This window comes from Urocampus carinirostris, chromosome 4 (assembly GCF_059441175.1).
Source record: "Urocampus carinirostris isolate Australia breed hairy pipefish chromosome 4, RoL_Ucar_1.0, whole genome shotgun sequence".
NCBI lineage: Eukaryota > Metazoa > Chordata > Actinopteri > Syngnathiformes > Syngnathidae > Urocampus > Urocampus carinirostris.
This window is the reverse complement of record NC_142352.1, coordinates 2718019-2735000: the sequence shown is the minus strand read 5'-3', so window position 1 is coordinate 2735000 and position 16982 is coordinate 2718019. Positions and strand designations below refer to the sequence as shown.

The 16982-nt window shown below is 41.1% G+C and overlaps 1 protein-coding gene across 1 annotated transcript in view; it reads right to left on the bottom strand.

The window, feature by feature from the left end:
* ccne1 (cyclin E1) overlaps nucleotides 1–14654 on the bottom strand; it is a 25040-nt gene extending 10386 nt beyond the window's left edge. The window contains exons 1-8 of the mRNA XM_088333123.1: nucleotides 14434–14654; nucleotides 13973–14014; nucleotides 13745–13829; nucleotides 13601–13666; nucleotides 7324–7499; nucleotides 4982–5117; nucleotides 2510–2656; nucleotides 1345–1440 (exon numbers count right to left, since the gene is read on the bottom strand). Coding sequence (XP_088189249.1) covers nucleotides 1345–1440; nucleotides 2510–2656; nucleotides 4982–5117; nucleotides 7324–7499; nucleotides 13601–13666; nucleotides 13745–13829; nucleotides 13973–13986 — 720 coding nt within the window. The 5' untranslated portion in view covers nucleotides 13987–14014; nucleotides 14434–14654. The remainder of the gene's footprint in view (nucleotides 1–1344; nucleotides 1441–2509; nucleotides 2657–4981; nucleotides 5118–7323; nucleotides 7500–13600; nucleotides 13667–13744; nucleotides 13830–13972; nucleotides 14015–14433) is intronic.
* Nucleotides 14655–16982: the final 2328 nt, after the last annotated feature.

Sequence of the window (16982 nt, the reverse complement as noted above, 5' to 3'; positions counted from 1 at the left end):
TCTCTTTTTCTCTCCTCCTGCCTTTTTTCACTCCTTTTCTCCATCTTTCATTTCTTTTTATCATACTCCTTAACACTCATTCTCCGTTTTTTCACTCATTCTCTCCATCTTTCCTCTCTTTTTATCTGATTCTTTTTCTATCAATCTCCCTCTTTTTCACTACTTCTCTCCATCTTTCCTCTCTTTTTCTCTCATTCCCCCTTGTTTCACTCCTTCTCTCCATCCATCCTCTTTTTCTCTCCTTCTGCCTTTTTTCACTCCATCTTTCCTTTCTTTTTATCATACTCTACACTCGTTCTCAGTTTTTTCACTTCTCTCCATCCTTCCTCTCTTTTTCTCTCCTGCCTTTTTTCACTCCTTTTCTCCATCTTTCCTCTCTTTTTATCATACTCCTTAACACTCTTTCTCCGTTTTTTCTCGCTTTTTATTTTACTCCTTTCCTCTCGTTCTTTCTCATTTCACTCATTCTCCCCATCTTTCCTCTCTTTTTATCTTACTTTTTCTCCTCCTTTTTTCACTCCTTCTCTCCGTCTTTCTTCTCTTTTTATCTGATTCTTTTTCTCTCATTCTCCCTCTTTTTCACTACTTCTCTCCATCTTTCCTCTCTTTTTCTCTCGTTCTCCCTTTTTTCAGTCCTCTCCATCTTTCTTCTCTATTTATCTTACTCTTTTTTTCTAGTTCTCCCTTTTTTCACTACCCTCCATCTTTTTTCCCTTTTTATCTTACTCCTGTTCTCTCGTTCTCCCTTTTTTCACTCCTCTCCTAAAGGTGTTGGGTGATAATGGATTTTAATACGGAAAGCAAAAAAAGAGTACTTTATGTATAAAAAACTTTTAAAAAATGAGACAAATTTGGACTCATTTCCAATATATTGATTGCTCTGAATCTTAGAAACTGTTGTTCTATGGCTTTTTGTTTGACTTATTCATGTTTTTGGGGTGTTTTATCATGTATTTATAGCACTGGAGAATTCATATTTGTAATTATTTTATTGGTTTTAGGGATTTTGAGTTGTTGTTCAGGGCGGCGCAGTGGTCAGCACATGTGCAACATAGTTCTGAGGTCATAAGATCGAACCTCCTGTGCGGAGTTTGCATGTTCTCCACATGCTTGTGTGGGTTTCCTCGCGCATTCCAAAAACATGCATGACAGGTTGATTGGCCAGTCAAAATTGTCCCGAGGGGTCCCCTGCCCACTGCCCGAGGATGGCTGGGATGGGCTCCAGCACCCCCGTGACCCTACTGTTGATAAGCGGTGCAGATAATGGATGGATGGTTTTCGTTTGACTTGAAATCTGTTCAGTGTGTAACATTTTTTTGCATATTTTCTATTCTATGATCTCACTTTCATGATGATGAGTTCCATGCCGAGGATTTCGTCCTCGGTGCAGGCTTCGTCCGTCACGTAGGCGAACTGGTGCACTTTAGGGGGATACATTTCCTGCAACAGAATAAAAGCCAATTTCAGATTAAAAAAAAAACGCTAAAAACCTCTTCAAAATAAATCAAATTGAAGAAGAATTAGGAGCGTATACAAAAGTTCTTGAAGTAGTGCTGGAAACCTGGAAAAAGAAGAAGAGAAAAAGAGGGGAAAGACAGAGAGAAGGAGTGAAAAAAAGGGAGAACAAGAGAAAAAGAGGGGAAGGACGGAAAGAAGGAGTGGAAAAAAAGGAGAACAAGAGAAAAAGAGGGGAAAGACGGAGAAAAGGAGTGAAAAAAAGGGAGATCTGTATCCATGTCTCTCTTGTTCTCCCTTTTTTCACACCTTCTCTGCCTCTTTCCTCTCTTTTTATCTTACACTTTGTCTCTCGTCCTTTTTTCACTCCTTCTCTCCGTCTTTCCTCTCTTTATCCGACTCCTTTTCTCTCGTTCTCCCTTTTTTCACTCCTTCTCTCCGTCTTTCCTCGCTTTTTATCTTACTCTTTTTCTCTCATTCTCCCTTTTTTTCCACTCTTCTCTGTCTTTCCTCTCGTTCTCCTTTTTTCCCTTTTTTTCCCTCCTCTCCGTCTTTCCTCTTTTCTTCTTACTCTTTTTCTCTTGTTCTCCCTTTTTTCCCTCCTACTCTCTCTTTCCTCTCTTTTTATCTCATTCTCCCTTTTTCCCCTCCTACTCTCTCTTTCCTCTCTTTTTATCTCATTCTCCCTTTTTCCCCTCCTTCTCTCAGTCTTTCCTCTCTTTTTATCTTACTCCTTTTCTCTCGTTCTCCCTTTTTTTCCCTCCTATTCTCCGTCTTCCCTCTCTTTTAATCTTACTCTTTTTCTCTTATTCTCCCTTTTTTCCCTCCTTCTCTCCATCTTTCCTCTCTTTTTATCTTACTCCTTTTCTCTCGTTCTCCCTTTTTTTCACTCCTCCCAGTCTTCCCTCTCTTTTTATCTTACTCTTTTCCTCTCGTTCTCCCTTCTTTTCACTCTCTCTCCCTCTTTCCTCTCTTTTTATCTTCCTCTTTTTCTCCCTTTCTTCCTTTTTTTTCACTCCTTCTCTCCGTGTTTAATGAAAACCGGTGGTCCCACCTCGACTTTAGCGGCGATAAAGAGACAAGTGATGCCGATGAGCTGCAAGGTAGACTTGAAGACGTTGCTCTGAGTGGCCAGGAAGCGGTCCAAGTAATCCTGGGCCAAATGGTAGGTCTCGCGCTGCAGCTTGTAAACCTCGCTCACCTGCAAAAATGAATTTGTACAATATTATTCACAGTGCTCGAAAGGCCCAAATATAAGCACCTTTTAAAGGACTTTCATAAAGAATGTTCAATGACTTCCACTTTCTTAGTTTCAAATAACTCACTTACAAATAAACATGACTTGACTTGACTTGACTTTGGAATGGATGGAACAACAGCGCCCCCTTTTGGACAGTTCCCGAACATACCAATTCACCATGTAGCATAATGAAATCCGATAATATGAAGTTTTAAATGTCATTAAAACAGTACGCAAATTTCTCACTTCATTGGCAAAGTTCAGAAATTTCAAACACCGTCACCTGATACTGAGTGTATCAAATATCTTAGACCACACCCAAAGAGGCAAGCGTCCCTGGTTCATATAAAAAGAGGAGCCGATCGATAGGGAGGAGAAAAAGAGGGCGACCCGATTGCAAGTCAGCCGCTTGGCGCGACCGTGCAGGTCTGCACTGCGGCATTGAGATCAACACATGGGCCACCAAGTCTCTCCACAACACAAGTGAGGTGACGGTTTCAAATTTAACACCATGTTAGCTGGTTTTCGGGAATGAGTGGGGTTTTTTTTCTGTCCAAGGGAATCTCCCTAAATCGACTAGCATTATAGCGGGAAACTAGTAACTTTCAGAAGTCGAAAACTCCCATAATCTCCGGCGCCTTCCCCTCCCATTTTTTTCCCTTTATCATTAATTATCTATCTATCTATCTACCCTGGTCATATCCGTCAAGAGAGGTGACCGACAGAAAGACAAACACATACAAAAATAAAGATTTTTTTTTTTTAAAAAGGGAAAAAATAGCAAAAAACACACACCAATTTTTTGGGGACCATGGCCAACCCAAACACCCAAACAAGTTAAGCACTTCCAGATGAAATTATCATTAATTATCTGTGTTAATAAATTGTGTGTCTTATTTCCATCGGCCTGGTTCATGGATCCCATTTTCTTGGGATTAGTAATTCATATCAGAACTCAAAGAGCTCAAAGTAATAAAGTAATTTAAATGTTTTTTTCGGTGTAGGAAATTCTAGCACCCTTCAGAGAAAAAAAAAGATTTATGATGGAGCACAAGCAACACCTAGAGGCAAATTTGTTTACTGATTGCAGTTAGGAATAATTTGTTTCAATGCTAACGATTTTCAAAATAAAAGCTAGAAAAATCCCAACAAATATGCGACTTTTACTCTTGCGTTTATCAAGACACGGGATGAAATCATCCGCGCAAACTGCTTTTTCAACTGCCCCCATTTAGAAACATCGATTTACTATTCTTCATTTCACTCGTGGCAGCTCCATTTCCATGTTCCTCAGTGTAGTCGCTGGCGGCCAGTACAGAATGGGCTTCATACGCGTGCGTCTTTGGAAAAAATTAGCAAAAAATAGGGTGCAGCTAACATTTTGAAGGAAATCTGAGACTTTTTTGCACAAAAATATGGTATTTTTCATTACCCACACTTATATCCCTGTCTGTGTTGCAGCAAGCAGAGAACACCTGCTCCCAATAGTCAGATGTGCCCTGTGTATGTTAAACACAGAATAGAACCAGCTACAGACTGCTCCCTTTCACACGGTGTGCGAAAAATTGTATTTTTTCGATATCCACACTTATATCCCTGTCTGCGTTGTTGTAACGCGGCAGCAAGCAGAGGGCACCCATGCCCAATAGTCATATGTGCCCTGTGTATGTTAAACACAGAATAGAACCAGCTACGGAGACAGCTCCCTTTTACACGGTGCGCAAAAAAACGGTATTTGTCAATCCTCACACTTATATCCCTGTCTGCGTTGTTGTAACGTGGCAGCAAACAGAGGGCACCCATGCCCAATAGTCAGATGCGCCGTGTGTAATGATAAATACTGGATAGAACCAGCAACGGAGACTGCTACCTTTCACACGGTGTGCGAAAAACTATTTATTCGATATCGACACTTCTCTCTATACCCGGTCTGCGTTGTTGTAACGCGGCAGCAAGCAGAGAACACCTGCACCCAATAGTCAGATGCGCCCTGTGTATGTTAATCACATGATAGAACCAGCTACGGAGACTGCTCCCTTTCACACGGTGTGCGAAAAAAACATTTTTTAATCTCCACACTTATATCCCTGTCTGTGTTGTTGTAACGTGGCAGCAAACAGAGGACACCCGTGCCCAATAGTCAGATGCGCCCTGTGTATGTTAAACACAGAATGGAACCAGCTACAGACACTGCGCTCTTTCACACAATGCTTTAAAATACAACACAATCGTCTCTATTGCCATCTATATCAACGCCGCGAAACAAGCATTAAGCTAGGCGCTCACCTCCATGAGCCAGTCCAGGAGGACAGCTCTCATCCGAGGTTGCAGGTGAGGATGCTTGGACATCATGTCCACGTTGCGGGTGTAGGTCTTGTCCTTGGCTAGCATGTTGCTCCACACCGCGTCCGCGCTCGCCCAACTGAAGAGGAAAATAAACACATTAGAACACAGGTGTCAAACAGGCGGCCCGCTAACAGGCTAAGGGATTGAATCCGGCCCGCGAAACAACACTCAGAGAAGCGCAAGAGAAAAACAAGCTGCAGGTTGAAATATGTCAACATGATGTTGCCAAAGCCAGGTGCCTCTCACAAACACTGTATTAGTATTACCCCCCATTCTCTCTTTCCCTCACTCTCTCTCTCTCTTTTCCTGTTTTCTCTCACTCTCCATCTCTCTCTTTCACTCTCTCCATCTCTTTTGGTTCCTTTTTGTATCTGTCTTTTTACTTTATTTTTCTCTCTCTCTCTTTCTCTTGCTTTCCCCTTCTCTCTTTCTCTCCTTCTCTTTTCTCTCCTACTCACTTTTTATTCTCTGTGGATTTCTTTCTTTCTCTTTACCTCCCCCTCTCACACTGGTTCTCTTGTTTCTCACATTCTCTCTTTTGTTCTCTCTCTCTCCCCTCTCTTTATTTGTCCCACCCTCTTTCTTTTTCATTCTCTCGAATCTACTAGTCCAGCCCCCGAGAGAATGTTTGATCTTTCGTGTGGCCCCCGGGTTAAAATGAGTTTGACACCCCTGCATTAGAAGAACCGAAGAACACAATCAAAATGGTCTCTGTTGTCATTTATATCAACGTTGTACACAAAGGGATTAGACATGGCTTTCCAAGGTAAAACGAATCACAGAGAGACTTTAGAGAAAGGACGATTCAGGCTAAAAATAATAATTACAACAACATTCAGGAGTTTCTAAGGTGGCGCCCCCTAAGGACCGTTAAGGTGACTGCAGACCTGTTCTGAAAATAGCTCATCAGTGCTGGGTCATTGTGATTTTCTAGTAAAATGATTTTTTTTAATTTGTCTACCAAGTCTATTTACCCCTAGCTTTAATCGTGAATATATTCCATTTTATAATATTTACAATTATTATTATTTTAAAATGGGCAGCACGGCGGGGCAGTGGTTAGCGCTTGTGCGGCACAGTTCATGTCATGGGAACCTGTCGTGGGTTCAAATCCAGCTCCAGACTTCCTGTGCGGAGTTTGTATGTTCTCCCCGTGCTTGCGTGGGTTTCCTCCGGGCACTCCGGTTTCCTCCCACGTTCCAAAGACATGCATTTCAGGTGGATTGGCCGGTCCAAATTGTCCCTAGGTGTGAATGAGCGAATGAGTTGTCTGTCCCTGTGTGCCCTGTGATTGGCTGGCAACCAATTCAGGATGTCCCCTGCCCACTGCCCGGAGATGGCTGGGATGGGCTCCAGCCCCCCCCACCACCCTAATGAGGATAAGCGGTACGGCTGATGAGATGAGATGAGATTATTTTTAAATCAATAAATAAGTGAAGATTGAGAATCTAAACACGTATTAAACGTATGTATTCATCTTTTCGTTCATTTATTCGACAGGAAATACAACAAACTAAATTCCAATGTATGAGTTTAGCTAGCTATGTGACTACCTTTTTTAGCTAACTATCTTCTTTCCTTTTTAGAAAAATATCTAGCTAGCTTTTTACATTTTTATGCTATATACACACACCAACATTATTACTTTTTTTGCTAGTTTTCAAGCTAAATGTTGACCTTCTAGCTACCTTTTTTTACTATCTGGCTTATTTTACTCCTCTAGCTAGCTATCTAGCTCACTTAGTTTTTTTTGCCCGTTCCCTCCTCAGCTAACTAGCAAGCGACCTTTTTAGCCATTTATTTTTTTCCTACATTTCTTTCTTTTCTTTTTTTTCTGGCTTTTTTCTAAATTTGTCCTTTTTTCTTTTTTTCACTACTTTTTCATTTTGGTATTTTTGTCTTTTTTGTTCTATTTCCCCCTTCCTTTAAGTCATGTTGTGCATCATTTTACATAATATTTGGTGATGTTGGGATTCAAGAGGCAAAAACAACCCGAAGAGCCGTTTAGGACCCGAAAGAGCCGGTTCCTTTTAGTGAGCCGAGCCGAAGAAGCCGGCTCTCAACAAACTCTACTAACTTTACTCAACTTCGTTCTACTTCGACTCGACTTCAAAATACCGCATTTAGGACACAACGTCAGGGGAACCTGTGTATTTTTACCTTCATGCACTGTAACTTTGACTTAAGTCGCTTCTTAATGAGTCATTTTGAGCCCTCATTTTTGTGCGCTGGCTAGAATAAAAACACGCAGATTTTGTTTTTCAAGAAAACGGCGTACTGACCATAAGGCAGGTAGCGGCGCACAACGGACGGGCGTGGCCAAGACCTCAGGAAAGTGGTAATGGGGGAAGCCCGCGTTAATTAACGTGATCTGATGACCGCGCTCGTTGGCGCCCTCCAGTGTGGACCTCCGGCATGGCGCCCTCCTGTATGTGTCTTCTTCCTGTTGCCACAGCGACTTCAAACAAAAAAAAATCAAGAGAAAAATCAGTTGAAATCATGTCCAAATGTCCTTCATTTGTTCAATGAGACTCCAGATTTTTCATCTTATCTCATCTGATTAGCTGCACCGCTTATCCTCAGTAGGGTCGCGGGAGTGCTGGAGCCCATTCCCAGCTATCTTCAGGCAGTGGGCAGGGGACACTCTGAACTGGTTGCCAGCCAATCGCAGGGCACACGGGGACAGACAACTCGCTCGCTCACTCACACCTAGGGACAATTTGGACCGGCCAATTCACCTGAATTGCATGTCCGGGGAGAACATACAAACTCCGCAAAGGAAGTCCGGTAGCTGGATTTGAACCCACACAGGAGGTTCCCAAGACCTTAGAACAGTGCCGCACACGCGCTAACCACTGCGCCACCGTGCTGCCCTGTTCATTATTTTTGTGTCCGTCAAATAGGCAGTGTTCTGGTTTGCCCGCGTCCCTTCGTCCTCGACGCATCATTTTTGCCGGGGACGCATCGTCTCAAATCAACGTGCGTCCCCGGGACGCAACTTTTTTCACACAAAATTGTCATCATTACCCGATTCTTTTTTTTAACAAAGATTTACGCACTCCAAACTTTTCGTCAGGCAGATCCGCCATTGTTGTTTTGGTCTCGCGGTTCGAGTTTTCGTTCGCACGCCGATCTCGGCCAACGAGATCTCGATGCTTCGAGATGACGTCATTTTTGTGGTGGTGGTCGTGGAGTTAAGGTGAAAATCGACACAAAATTGGTCATTTCTTCAGCGTCAGCAATAAGTCGAAACATAATGCAGAAAGTGATAACAATGGGAATAATTCCGGCACGAAAAACGGCGGAGAAATTCTTCGGAAGATCGCGAAGGCAAGGAAAACACGCGTGTTGAAGCGAACCATTCGACCAAAGAAAATAAAAGAATACTCCTAGCAAGAAAAGGACTTTTCTGCCAAAATGGACTCAATTATATTCCTGGTGACGCTATGAGGAGGACGATAATGGAGGCTACATGTTCGGTGATGCGTGTACCCAGCGCGACAAAAAAACTGGATTGCATAAATCATTTCGCAATACGAACTTTCAGAAAAGCACATTGGATCGGCACAACGACATGAAAACCACAAATTAGATATGGAAATTCTGTTGCTGCAGGAAGACAGAGGCAAGTATGAACGGATACGACATTAAAAAAAAAAAAGACTTGGCCATGCTTTTACTGCTAAAGATAAAGTGGATAGCAGTATTTTCAGTATTTTGTATCACGTACAATATTGTGAACTGAAAAATCTGAAGTGATAACTGCTTTGTATTACCAATTAACTGTGATGATTAAAACTGAATGAATATATAGATTTATATTACATATTTGTCGCCGATTTACAATTTCAACCTGGATAACACTCAATTTTGGGGACCCATAGATCACTGTTGGGACCAATGTTCCCTGTCATTTTCCAAGGATCTGAGCTTTCACACAAAGTCGGTGAGCAACGCTCGAAACAACAGTGAGCCACCATAATCCCAAGTGTGGCAAGATAATTCATTATCAAACATGTCCAAAACTTGACATTTTGCTGAGTTTCCGGCAATGCAAAATTCTTTTTCTCTTTTCAATGAATTGACTCATGTACGATGGCCTACAAACGTTGTTTGTTCTTACAATTCTTTCACAAGATATCCATTTCTTTTTTTTTTCCTGATATATTTTGTCGCATATACTAACATTTTTGGGGGCTTATTGAGTCGGTTGTAAGATACAGAACTGTACTTAATCACATTTTTGAGTGGAAGTACAATGTTGGCAACAAGATTCACTTGATGTCATTGGAAATGATTTGAATGCAACGTTTTCTTCTTTTTTCTGTGTTTTTTTCTACTTTTTTTTAATTCCTTTAAAAAAATCTGTGTTTATTGTTTCCCAGCTGTTACTTTTTTCTTTTTGTTCTCTATTTACTTTTTTCCTACGTTTCTTTCTTTTCTTTTTTTTCTGTTTTTTTTTTCTAAATTTGTACTTCTTTTTGTCTCTTCCTTTTGATTCTTTTTTTCTCAGCTTTTTACTACTTTTTCATTTTGGTATTTTTATCTCTTTTTTGTTCTATTTCCGGCCTACCTTCAAGTCATTTTGTGCATCATTTTACATAATATTTGGTCATATAGGGATTAAAGAAGCAAAAACAACCCGAAGAGCCGGTTCCTTTTAGTGAGCCGAGCCGAAGAAGCCGGTTCTCGACAAACTCTACTAACTTTAATCAACTTCGTTCGACTTCGACTCGACTTCAAAATACCGCATTTAGGACACAACGTCGGGGGAACCCGTGTATTTTGACCTTCATGCACTGTAACTTTGACTTAAGTCGCTTCTTAATTAGTCATTTTGAGCCCTGATTTTTGTGCGCTGGCTAGATTTTCTCGTGCGCCGAGAATGTGCGAGCAGTGCGCAATTGGGCACGCGCGCAGCTTAGAGGGAACACTGGTTGGGACCCATAGATTTTTGAGCAAGCGAGTCCCCGGTACCCATCACTTTCACAGCTAATATGAACACTGAATGGGTCACAAATTTACCGCCTACCGTTGGAAAATATGGACAATTTTTGGAGTAACCCAAGTTGGAACGCACAGAAATAGAAGGTTTTTATTCTCGCCTGATGTCTCTTTCAATTTATCTTAGTTGGAAAACAGGTGAGACCATAGCTTAAAATCTTACCTGGTACCTTGCCAAATTTGATCACAATCTGAAAAACCAAACATTGTATTTTAAACATTTAAGGGTAGGTTTAAGGTGACCACCAGTTTACAGCCCTAAAAACTTTGCCATTGTGTATTCAATTATGGCAATTTTTTAGACATTGTGCAAGCGTTGAAAATGTTTGACTTTACTTTCCAGAAATGAATCACCAATTGTTCACACTTGCGGGTAATAATCAAACCTAAAAATGGATCCTGCGTTTGTTTTTGCATCCGACTTCAATACAGTTTGTAAAATCGCCTAAAATTATAATCGGAATTTCATTGGCTCACCAATGTGTCAATCCACATTTGAAACAAACACTACTGGCTTAAGCTCTTTGAAGCTGAATACGGCGATACTTTTATTAGACATTTAAGAGGTTTGCAAGACACTTTTAGATTTAGACTAGATATCCAAGAGACGTCCATAAGACATCTAAGGGACATCCGAGTTTTGTGTTTAGAAGACATCTAAGAATGGTCCAAGTTTGGATTATTTAAGAAATGAGCCCACCACTATTCACACAGCTTCGCTTTCTTTTTTTTTTTTTTTTTTTTTTTTTTGCACTTTTTGTTGTGTGGCAGTCGGATTTTAAAATGTTTTTGTTTTAATGTGTCGCCTGCCACGGGGTCTACATCGCAAATGAGAATCGGTTTCCAGTTGACCTACCTGGATGAGTAGAGATAATGGCACTGTTATGCGATTAAAAAAAAAAAAAACATTGGGGCGGCAGTAGCTCAGGAGGCTCGTCTTGGGATCAAGGGATCCCAGTTCGAATCCCGGCTCGTCCGTGTTACATGTCGAAGTGTCCTTGGGTAAGACACTGAACCCCTAATGCCCACAATAAGCAGGTTAGCGCCCTACATGGCTGCAAGGCCGCTATTGGGAAATGTGGAGCACATTGTAAAGCGCTTTGGGAAGTCATTGACTTGAAAAGCGTTATAGAAATGCAGATCATTTCATTTCATTAAATCTGCCCCCGTGTGGAAATGCCGGTCTCTTGTCCGTCTTTGCACAAAAAGAAATGAGCATGCATTGTTAGGTGAATGAAGTCAGATAACTAATTCCAACAATTTGGTAAACTTTACATTTTCATATTTAATTCCCAACAGCTTGAAAGATTACTTTTGAAATATTTTATCCAAGATGTCTGCATTGTGAGAAGATCCAAGAAATTGGCCATCAGGTTTTGAAGTATTTTACCTTAGTTTTTATCGATTTTGAAGACTTTTGGAATCTTTAATCCAATTACACTGCATTCGGAGAAGATCCAAGAAATTGACCATCAGGTTTTGAAGTATTTCACATTACAGTTTTTATCGATTTTGTAGACTTTTGGAATCTTTAAGCCCATTTCTTTGGATTGTGAGAAGATCCAAGAAATTGTCCATAAGGTTTTGTAGTATTTTACTTTACAGTTTTTATCGATTTTGTAGACTTTTGGATTCTTTAATCCCATTTCTCTGCATTCGGAGAAGATCCAAGAAATTGTCCATCAGGTTTTGTAGAATTTTACTTTACAGTTTTTCTCGATTTTGTAGACTTTTGGATTCTTTAATCCAATTTCTCTGGATTGTGAGAAGATCCAAGAAATTGTCCATCAGGTTTTGCAGTATTTTACCTTACAGTTTTTATCGATTTTGTAGACTTTTGGAATCTTAAATCCCATTTCTCTGCATTGTGAGAAGATCCAAGAAATTGTCCATAAGGTTTTGTAGTATTTTACTTTACAGTTTTTATCGATTTTGTAGACTTTTGGATTCTTTAATCCCATTTCTCTGCATTGTGAGAAGATCCAAGAAATTGTCCATCAGGTTTTGCAGTATTTTACTTTAAAGTTTTTCGCGATTTTTTTTTAGACATTTGGAATCTTTAATTTCTTTACTCTGCATTCGGAGAAGATCCAAGAAATTGTCCATCAGGTTTTGTAGTATTCTACCTTACAGTTTTACTTGATTTTGTAGACTTTTGGATTCTTTAATCCCATTTCTTTGGATTGTGAGAAGATCCAAGAAATTGTCCTTCCAGTTTTGCAGTATTTTACCTTAGTTTTACTCGATTTTGGAGACTTTTGGAATCTTAAATCCCATTTCTCTGCATTGTGAGAAGATCCAAGAAATTGTCCATCAGGTTTTGCAGTATTTTACTCGATTTTGTAGATTTTTGGATTCTTTAATCCATATGTGTCAAACATGCGCCCCGCGGGCCGGATCTGGCCCGCCATGGATCATAATCCAGCCCGCAACACAACGCTGAGAGAAGCACAAGGGAAAAATGAGTTGCAGTTGGAAATATGTTCATGTGGTTTCACCAAAGCCAATCATCACTAAGACACTTGGTCTCATTCTTTCTCTCTCTTTTTCTCTCTCTATCTCTCTCTCTCACTCTCAGTGTCTCTCTCTCTCCTTTTCTTTTTTCTTTACATTTGCCTCTCTTCGCAACAAGATGCCAGACAAGGGCGACCACTAGGAATAGATTTCGCTCTGCAAAAGAAACACATTTCTTAACCTATTCTTTTTCTCTGCTGTCTCTCTTTCACTCTCTCGCGTTCCTTCTCTTTTTCTTGTTTTTCTCTCTTTTTTTCTGTCTTTCTCCCTTTTCCTCACTTTCTTTCTTTCTCTTAAAAGTACTAGTCCGGCCCCCATTCGAGTTTTTTTCAGCATGTGGCCCCCAAGCCCTGCTTTAATCCCATTTCTCTGCATTGTGAGAAGATCCAAGAAATTGTCCATCAGGTTTTGCAGTATTTTACCCGATCTTGTAGACTTTTGGATTCTTTAATCCATACGCGTTAAACATGCGGCCCGCGGGCCGGATCTGGCCCGCCAAAGATTATAATCCAGCCCGCAACACAACGCCGAGAGAAGCACAAGAGAAAAATGAGTTGCAGTTGGAAATATGTTCATGTGGTTTCACCAAAGCCAATCATCACTAAGACACTCTAGTTGTATTTGTCTCATTCTTTCTCTCTTTTTCTCTCTGTTCTTTGTCTCTCTGTATCTCTCTCTCTCACTCTCAGTGTCTCTCTTTCTATTTCTCTCCCTCTCTTACTCTTTTTTCTTTACATTTGCCTCTCTTCGCAACAAGATGCCAGACAAGGGCGACCACTAGGAATAGATTTCGCTCTGCAAAAGAAATACACGTTTCTTAACCTATTCTTTTTCTCTGCTGTCTCTCTTTCACTCTCTCTCGTTCCTTCTCCTTCTCTTTTTCCTCTTTTTCAGTCTTTCTTCCTTTCTTCCTTTCTCTTAAAAGTACTAGTCTGGCCCCCATTCAAGTTTTTTTCAGCATGTGGCCCCCAAGCCCTGCTTTAATCCCATTTCTCTGCATGGTGAGAAGATCCAAGAACTTATATTTCAGTTTTTGATTACCTGATGGTCTCTGTCTCGCTTCTTCTTGGTCATCTCTTCAACGTCCTCGTCCAGATCGTGTAAATACTTCAATCAGAACAGAACAGTCATTCTAATGACTTTCGTTTTGGATTCGAGAGAAAGAGGGCGAGGGTCTTGACTCACAATGGCCACGTCCGCTTTCCTTTTCCTCGTTTTCACCGTCTTCACGTTGCTTGCACCGCCATCAGCTTCTTGATCACTTTCTCCCCTGGACACAAAGTCGTCCATAAGAAGTTAGAATCGGACGTGCTAGCGACAATACACCATTTTAGCCACGAGCTAACTAGCCGAGCAACTTCCACTTTAGCACTAGCGTGAAAAAAAACGAAGAATCCGTCGAGTAGCACTCACCGATTGTCCAGCATTCTCCCGGTGGTCTTCTGAGGAGTCAACCTGCGTGGAAAAAAAGTAGTGTTGAAGGACTTTTTGGACGAGAAATGGGGAGATTCCCCAACCCCCACGCACAGCTGACAAAAGCCCTGCAGCTCGTGGAAGCAGGGGAGGACGCTGGCGAGCTTTACGGTCGCTAAAAAGTGCACGAAAACAAAAAAATGTGCTTATAAAACGCCAGATCGACTTAGTTCATAACTAAAATTACCGATAAATTAAATATATTTCGCGTATTTGTGATCCAAACGTGGTCATTTTCTTCCGCAAACTTTTTCTCGACTACTTACAACTTTTTCAATACTTAATATTCCAAAAAAGCTTCAAAGAAGATATTTTAAACCTAAAAAACAGTTAATTAGTCCTTATTTTATGATTAAAACGCGTTAACTTCGACATCAACCGAATCGACTCGTCGTACGCACCTCAAGACGCTTCTTGAAGTTCACCCGATCGCTGTCGAACATAAAGGCAATTGATCGATGGGTATGTTTTTCGATAAAGTGCTTCGATCGATCAATAAATCGATCGATTGGGTCTCCGCGGGCGCGCCTCGGTGGCGGCAAGTAAGGAGGAGGCGATTTAACTTGGCGCTAAAAGTCCGCTTTTCTCCGCCTCCCCGCCATCCGCTTCCGCTTGGAAACGCGCTGCCTCTTCGATAAAATGACACAAAAACGAAAGTTGAGATTGGGGAAGGTTGGAAAAGCGCAGCGAGTGATGATGAAAGTGAACTTTTGGTTGATTTTGGAACCGGTAAAGGTGAGGAGGCGTGGCCGAAGGGTGACAGCTGCGTGGGCGGGGCTCGGAAAGCGGAAGTAGTCGGCACCGCGTGGCTAGGCAGGCAGATGTAAACAAAGAGCCGGGTGGAGGAAGTTTTGATCGGATTTTGGATAAAAATGGCCGATTTAGGGACTCAAATTGGAGCAGATCGTCTCTTTTATCCCCAAGAAAGACTTTTATTAACTCTTTTGCCTGACGCGATGGTTATTTATGGCTAAAGATCCAAATTAGCTCGCGGTTTTTTCCGCCATGGCGCCCACATATGACGGGTTGCCAAATAAACTACGCCATCCCCCTTTTAGCCGTCGATCTCTTCTTTATTGTTTTTATTATTCTATTTTTGTAAACATTTTACTTCTAAAATGTTTGCTAAACTTTTAAAATACACCCATAACATTAGCATCATCCTGTTTTCAACCACTGTGTTTTTTTTTTTTCAGGGGCGTAGTTTTTGCATGGATGGAGGGGATGTATCCCCACCAATATCTAGCAATCATTGCTTTGCCCCCCCATTATTATGTGAACACTTAAACCAGGGGTGTCAAACTCATTTTAACTCGGGGGCCACACCATAGAACAAACATTCTTTCGGGGGCCGGACCAGTAGATGAGAGAGAAAGAAAAAAGATAAATAAAAAAATAAGAAAAAGAGAGGGAGAGAAAAGTAAAGAGGGTAGAACAAAAGCAGAAAGAGAGTGAGTGAAAGAGAGAGAGAGAGAGAGAGAGCATGAGAAACAAAAGAGACAAAAAAGAGAAATAGCAAGAGAGGGGGAAAGAAAGAGAGTGAAGGAAAGAAATCCCAAGAGAAATAGAAAAACAGAGAAAGGGAGAAGGGCATAAAGAGAGAAGGGGAAAGGAAGAAAGCAAAAGAAGGTAAAAAGACACAGAGAAAAAGACAGAGTAACAAAGAAAGAGAGAGAGAGTGAAAGAGAGATAGAGAGTGAGAGAAAAAGGGGGAAAAGAGAGAGATGGAGAGAGAGAGAGAGAAAGAGAGAAAAGTAAAGAGGGTAGAACAAAGGCAGAAAGAGAGTGAGTGAAAAAAGAGCATGAGAAACAAGAGACAAAAAGAGAAATAGCAAGAGAGGGGGAAAGAAAGAGAGAAGGAAAGAAACCCAAAGAGAAATAGAACGAGAAGAGAAAGGGAGAAGGAGATAACGAGAGAAGGGGAAAGGAAGAGAGCAAAAGAAGGTAAAAAGACACAGAGAAAAAGACAGAGTAACAAAGAAAGAGAGAGAGAGAGAGTGGAAGAGAGAGAGAGAGAGAGTGGGAGAAAAGGGAGGAAAATAGAGAGAGAGAGATGGAGAGAGAGAGAGAAAGAGAGAAAAGTAAAGAGGGTAAAACAAAGGCAGACAGAGAGTGAGTGAAAAAAGAGAGAGCATGAGAAACAAGAGACAAAAAGAGAAATAGCAAGAGAGGGGAAAAAAGAGAGAAGGAAAGAAATCCAAAGAGAAATAGAGAGAGAAAGGGAGAAGGAGATAACGAGAGAAGGGGAAAGGGAGCAAAAGAAGGTAAATAAGAGAAAGAGGGGGGGAAAAAGAGAGAGGGTGGGACAAAGAAAGAGAGGAAGGGAGAAAGACGGAGATGAGAGAGAGAGAGAGAACGTAAGAAACAAAAGAGATAAAAAGAGAAATAGTGAGAGAGTCTGAAAGAGAGAGAAAGAAAGAAATCCAAAGAAAAATATAAGAGAAAGTGAGAAGGAGAGAAAAGAGAAGAACAGACAGGGAGAAGGGGAGAAAGAGAGAAGGGGAAAGCAAGAGCGAGAGAGAAAGAGAGAAAAGGTCAAAATGAAGACAAGGCAAAAGAAGGTAAAAAGACACAGTGAGAAAGGGACAAAGAGGAACAAAGAAAGGAAAAAAGAGACACAGAGAGTGAAAGAGAGAGAGAGAGAAAGAGAGACAGAGAGTGAGGAAAAAAGGGAGGGAAAAGATAGAGAGCGAACGTGAGAAACAAAAGAGACAAAAAGAGAAATAGTGAGAGAGTGTGAACGAGAGAGAAAGAAAGAAATCCAAAGAAAATGTAAGAGAAAGTGAGGAGAGAAAAGAGAAGAACAGACAGGGAGAGGGGGAGAAAGAGCGAGAGAGAAAGAGAGAAAAGGTCAAAAGGAAGACAAGGCAAAAGAAAGTAAAAAGACACAGTGAGAAAAAGGCAAAGAGGAACAAAGAAAGGAAGAAAGAGACACAGAGAGTGAAAGAGA